This window comes from Nannospalax galili, unplaced genomic scaffold (genome assembly GCF_000622305.1).
Source record: "Nannospalax galili isolate Female #2095 unplaced genomic scaffold, S.galili_v1.0 scaffold590, whole genome shotgun sequence".
Lineage (NCBI taxonomy): Eukaryota > Metazoa > Chordata > Mammalia > Rodentia > Spalacidae > Nannospalax > Nannospalax galili.
The window spans coordinates 346,559-353,015 of record NW_008328101.1 but is presented as its reverse complement, the minus strand read 5'-3'; the positions used below and the strand labels follow the sequence as shown (position 1 = coordinate 353,015).

Genomic DNA, 6,457 nt, shown 5'->3' with positions numbered 1-6,457 from the left:
AGGGGAGACTGTAGCCAACCAGAACTCAACTCTTAGAAGACATCAGAGGCTGTATAATGTAGAGAAACCCTACAGATGTGAAGAATGTAACAGGTCCTTTACTTCGATGTCAAGTTTCAAATTACATCAAGGAAGTCATACTGGAGAGAAACCCCACAAAAGTGAAGAATGTGGCAAGTCCTTAAACGAAATTGTATTCATGCATATTACATGTTCCTTATGTATCTGTGTGTGATTGTTTCACCTCTATTCTCTATATTAAAATGTGTTCTTTTTCCTTTGCCTGGAGAACTCAACTCTTAGAAGACATCAGAGGCTGTATAATGTAGAGAAACCCTACAGATGTGAAGAATGTGACAGGTCCTTTACTTCGATGTCAAGTTTCAAATTACATCAAGGAAATCATACTGGAGAGAAACCCCACAAAAGTGAAGAATGTGGCAAGTCCTTTAATGAAATGTCAAGGCTTAGAGTACATCAGCGAATGCATACAGGAGAGAAACCCTACAGATGTGAAGAATGTGGAAAGTCCTTTAATTGAATGTCACATCTTAGAGGACATCAGCAAATGCATAGAGGAGAGAAACCCTACAGATGTGAAGAATGTGGCAAGTCCTTTAGTCGAATGTCACATCTTCGAGTACATCAGCGAATACATACAGGAGAAAAACCTTACAGATGTGAAGAATGTGGCAAGTCCTTTAGTCAAATGGCACATCTTAGAGCACATCAGCGAATGCATACAGGAGAGAAACCATACAGATGTGAAGAATGTGGCAAGTCCTTCAGTCACTTGTCAGATCTTAGAGTGCATCAGCGAATACATACTGGAGAGAAACCCTACAGATGTGAAGAATGTGGCAAGTTCTTTAGTAAATGGTCACATTTTAGAGTACATCAGCGAATACATACTGGAGAGAAACCCTATAGTTGTGAAGAATGTGGCAAGTCCTTTAGTCACATGTCAGATCTTAGAGTACATCAGCGAATACATACTGGAGAGAAACCCTACAAATGTAAAAAATGTGGCAAGTTCTTTAGTCAAATGTCACATTTTAGAGGACATCAGCGAATGCACAAAGGAGAGAAGCTGTACAGATGTGAAGAATGTGCCAAGGCCTTTACTCATATGTCAACATTTCAATTACATCGGCAAATACATACAGGAGAGAAACCATACAACTGTGCAGAATGTGGCAAGTCCTTTAGTAGCATGTCATATATTAGAATACATCAGCGAATACATACCGGAGAGAAACCCTACAGATGCGAAGAATGTGGGAAGGCATTTAGTTGCATGTCAAGGCTTAGAAGACATCAGCAGATACATACTGGAGAGAAACCCTACAGATGTGAAGAATGTGGCAAATCCTTTCGTGAAAAGGCAAGTCTTAGAGGTCATCAGCGAATACACACTGGAGAGAAACCCTACAAATGTGAAGAATGTGGCAAGACATTTAGTCGCATGGCAAGCCTTAGAAAACATCAGCAGATACATACTGGAGAGAAACCCTATAGATGTGAAGAATGTGGCAAGTCATTTAGTGAAAAGGAAAGTCTTAGAGGTCATCAGCGAATCCACACTGGAGAGAAACCCTACAGATGTGAAGAATGTGGCAAGACATTTACTCGCATGACAAGTCTTAGAGGACATCAGCAAATACACACTGGAGAGAAACCTTACAGATGTGAAGAATGTGGCAAGACTTTTCGTAGCAAGTTAGGGCTTAGAGGACATCAGCAGAAACATACTGGAGAGAAACCCTTCAGATACAAAGAATGTGGCAAGTCCTTTAGTGAAATGTCAAGCCTTAGAGGACATCAACGAGTGTGCACTGGAGAGAAACGCTTCAAATGTGAAGAATGTGGCAAGTCCTTTAATGAAATGTCAAGTCTTAGAGGTCATCAGCGAATACATACTGGAGAGAAACCCTACAGATGTGTAGAATGTGACAAGTTCTTTAGACACATGACATCTCTTAGAGTACATCAGCGAATACATACTGGAGAGAAACCCTACAGATGTGAAGAATGTGGCACATCCTTTTGTGAAATGTCAAGTCTTAAAGTACATCAGCGAATACATACTGGAGAGAAACCCTACAATTGTGAAGAATGTGGCAAGGCCTTTAGTCGAATGTCAAGTCTTAGAATACATCAGCGAATACATACTGGAGAGAAACCTTATGGATGTGAACAATGCGGCAAGTCCTTTAAGCAAATGTCACATCTTAGAGTACATCAGCGAATACATACTGGAGAGAAACCCTATAGTTGTGAAGAATGTGGCAAGCCCTTTAGTCGAATAGCAAGTCTTAGAATACATCAGCAAATACATACTGAAGAGAAGCTCTACAGATATGAAGAATGTGCCAAGGCCTTTGCTCATATGTGAACATTTCAATTACATCAGTGAGTTCATACAGGAGAGAAACCCTACAAGTGTGAGGAATGTGTTAATTATGTTAGTGAAATGTCAATTCTTAGAGGACATCAGCAGATACGTACTGGCGAGAAAACCCTAGAGATGTGAAGAATGTGCCAAGGCCTTTAGTGAAATGTCAGATCTTAGAGTACATCATTGAATACATACTGGAGAGAAACCCTCAGATGTGAAGAATGTGGCAAGTCCTTTAGACACGTCAATTATTAGAGGACATTGGCGAATACATACTGGAGAGAAACCCTAGAGATGTGAAGAATGTGAAAAAATCCTTTACAGTGAGTTAAACTTATGAGACACATCAGAGAATTCATATCAAAGAGAATCCCTGCAAATATGAGGAATGTAAGAAGTCCTTTAAAAATATGTCTCATCTTAGGGCACATCATGTAAATCATATTTGAGAGAAATCCTACAAATGTGAAGCATGTAACAAGTCCTTTAGTCGTTTGTCAGATTTAATGTTTCATCAGAGAATTCATACTGCAAGTAACCATTCCGAAAAGAAGAATGTGACAAACTGAGAGCTCAGCACACAGAAGACAGAAAATTCACTGTAGAGAGAAACTCCACGATTGAAAAGAGAAGTACTGTACTTGTATTTCAACTCTGGATATATAAGGAACAAGGCAATTCCTTTAATCATATGTCATGGTGGCAGTTATCAAAAATTCATACTAGAGAGAGAGTTTACAGTTGTATAGAATGTGGTACATTGTTTACCCTGGGCTCAATCCTTAGAAAACAAAACAGAATCTGTAGTAGAGGGATATATCTAAAAGTCTGGAAAATATTCAGATGCTTATGTTTATATATTACAAAGCTTCATAGTGTACTGAAGGAAAACAGAATTAAGTTTAATATTGCAAAATTTCCAATCAAAATTTATTTTAATTCATATGTGTGTGAAGCTAGCAACATAAAAACTGTGAGAAAGTGTTCCCTTTCCCATACAATCTTGTTGAATGTCACAGAATCCTTATTTATTGAGAACCTACAGATAAAAATCATGTCAGCTACCATTTACAAATGGCTCCTGTCTTAGGAAACATTAGATATTTCATAGTGAACAGGAACCTCACACAATTCAAAGATTAATATCTCATTATTTACTGTCAAAGAATACACTGTGTCAATAAAGCACCTAAGTGTCAATGAATTGCTACATACTCTCTAAATAGCATGTGAATACATGAAAATGTTAACACATATATGCGACTTGGAATATCCTAAAGTGTATGAAGTAGCAGTATCTTAATTTAGATATGAAAGGGGAAAATATTTATCCAAATCTTTTTAACAGTGGAAATTCCATAATAAAATGACCAGGGCACAGTACACTCACTATAATATGAGAGTGTAGAATGTTACAGAAAATATTTTAAGAATTTATGTCAGTAATTTCTACATTTTCATCAAATGGTATATATTTTGATAGATGTAACTGTCTTATTTAGAAATATTTGAAGCCATAGGCTAATTTTACCTTCAACTAAATTTATATTTTCACTGGGCATGATGGTTCACGGTTATAGTCCCAGGACTTGGGAGGCAGAGACAGACAGATCTCTGGGAGTTCAATGCCAGGTTGGTGTTCATTCTGAGTTTGAGGTCACCCGTGGCTATAGGGAGACCCTGTCTCAGCAAAAAAAAAAAAAAAAAAAAACCCCAAAATTCATATTTTCTAATTTATAAAGGGTAATATCAAAATATATAACATTTTTTGACTCAGTTGAAGGGATATATTTTCCTTCAATGCATTAGCAATGCTTCACTAGTTCCATTTGTTCTGTGAATAATTCATGGACAAGGAAAATTCATCATAGTAGACGAATTTTTTATTTATTTTTTGATAAGTGAGAATGCATTTTAGTGTGATGTATGTTTGGCATATTTCTACCATAGGAAAAGAAAAGGAGAATCCTGAGTATCCAAAAGCAATGATTTTCAATGACTCATGGGTGAGAATAATTTGCAAAGTATGTTAATTTAGTGCTGAATAACACAATAGAAAGAATGGTTAGATATTTTCAGTATTAATTGATGTGGTTAAAAACAAAAGAACCAGACAAAAATGAAAATTTTACCCTACAAGTTTCGTGATTTTTATTTATTTATTTATTTTTTATCTTTTTGAGACAGGGTCTTCCTGAAGCCCCAGCTGTCCTGGAAGTCACTATGTAGACCAGGCTGGCCCTGAACTCACAGATTAAAGGCATCCGCCACCACGCCTGGAAAGTTTTGTGATTTTTAACATTTTACTATCCTTTTAGATTTTAGCCTAGGTCTTTGAAAATGGCAGATAGTGTTAAAAATTGAAGACACTGTCATCTAAAGTCCCAGTACTTGAGAGGCAGAGGCAGGTGGATCTCTGTGAGTTTAAGGCCAGCGTGGTCTACATAGTTCCAGGCCAGCTGGGGCTAAAGGGAGATATTGTCTGCCAAGTCAGAATACTATTGATGGAAAGAAAAAAAGTTATTATGTAAGATATCATTGTAAATTATATTTATACAAAAATGTAAATACTCAAAAACATATATTGATATATGTGTAGATAGACTCATATCTACAGGAAACTTAGCTGTGTTCCCAGTACTGTAGCTTTTTGAAGACTGTACATTATTTGTTAATTTAATATGGAAATAAATTCAGTCTCTCTTGCTTTCTAGGGATTATGTGATAATTTGTTTCAGTAGTGGCTGCATGAGAACTGATGACTCCGTACATTATCAAGGCATCACTACTATTAGTTGACAGTGTGAGTTAATAATGCCTTATGCAGAATTCATGAGTGACATCAAAATGTTGATTTGCTTCATTTATTGAGTGCACTAAGAATGCACGTCAGTGTAAAGTAGCACTGCTGGGCTTCAGTCCTCTGCTAATTCAAAACAGTCATTCCTGAATATTTGAAATGAACTATATTTTGATTCATAAGATGAATATGTGTGTTTTGGGGGTCCGAAGACTTTCCTGAATTGACCACTCAGACACTGAGTCTCAGTAAAACACAAGCGCTTTATTGGAACCAACCGCTGGGGACACAGACTTGGGAGCTGTACTGCGACCTCTGAGCTGTGAAAGTGCAGGGCTTTCAAGCATAAAAACCACAAAACGGGATTTCTATAGTAACAAAAATCAGAAGTACTAGGAAAGAGTTTGAAACAACTGAAGGGGATTTTCAGACCCTGTAACTTTTGTAGCCATTGGCTACCTGCATTGAGGCACAATGCTGTTCTTCCTCTGCCTTGGACTACAGGTTGTTCCAGGAGATGTCTTTGTTCTGTCTGACAAGGAGGGAACCTGGAGGGAGGTGGGGTACCTGTCCAGGGGATTTCCACAGTTAGGCATGGGAGGGTCCAAGGGGCACTCAGTCTAGGGGATTTTCCAAAGACAGGAAGGGGGGGTCTGGCGAAGGGTACCACCTTTGCGTGTAAGTTCACTCAATTACTAATGTCTTATTAAATTAAAATTTTAAATATTTTTGAATGTTATTAATAAAATTTTTGTGTAAAACTAAATTGAGAAAATAATCGTAAAACATAAGTATATTTATATACTCATCCATAGCTGTATTAAAATTTTAGTGTTGCTCTTTGAAAATGGTGTGTAATGCCATACAAGTTGTCTACTAATTTAAATAAATCCTGTTTCTTTCATCTAATTTATCATTTCAAAACTTTTAAACCTGCATATAAGTTGATTCTTTAAAATAAATCCAGCATGTGTTTAGTGATGTCACATGGAAATTCTTTGAAGAATCTTCCTTCCAAATAAAAACACATCTTGTTTCAGTGGATGGTAAACAAAGACTAATACAGAAAAATCTTTCAAAATTAGGTAAATCAGTGCATTAGCTTTTCTAGGGGTTCTGTTCCATGAGGACTTACTCTCAAATAATTTGCATAATCAATTTATTAGAGATTAAGTAGTGTATTAGAGACATTGTGATAAATATAATGAAGATTACCTGGCTTTGTCATTTTAGTCCCAATTTATGAATATTGATGTATT

General features: G+C 36.8%; 1 protein-coding gene across 1 annotated transcript; it reads left to right on the top strand.

The window, feature by feature from the left end:
* The first annotated feature begins 308 nt into the window (after positions 1-308).
* LOC103748882 (zinc finger protein 658B-like) lies at positions 309-6,066 on the top strand. The gene has a single exon (XM_008851692.3). It carries the CDS (start codon positions 542-544, stop codon positions 2,393-2,395), a length of 1,854 nt encoding a protein of 617 aa, XP_008849914.2. The 5' UTR covers positions 309-541; the 3' UTR covers positions 2,396-6,066.
* The last annotated feature ends 391 nt before the right edge of the window (positions 6,067-6,457 follow it).

Excerpts from the sequence above, each read along its gene's own strand:
- LOC103748882 (XM_008851692.3), top strand. The coding sequence starts at position 542 with ATGTCACATCTTAGAGGACATCAGCAAATGCATAGAGGAGAGAAACCC.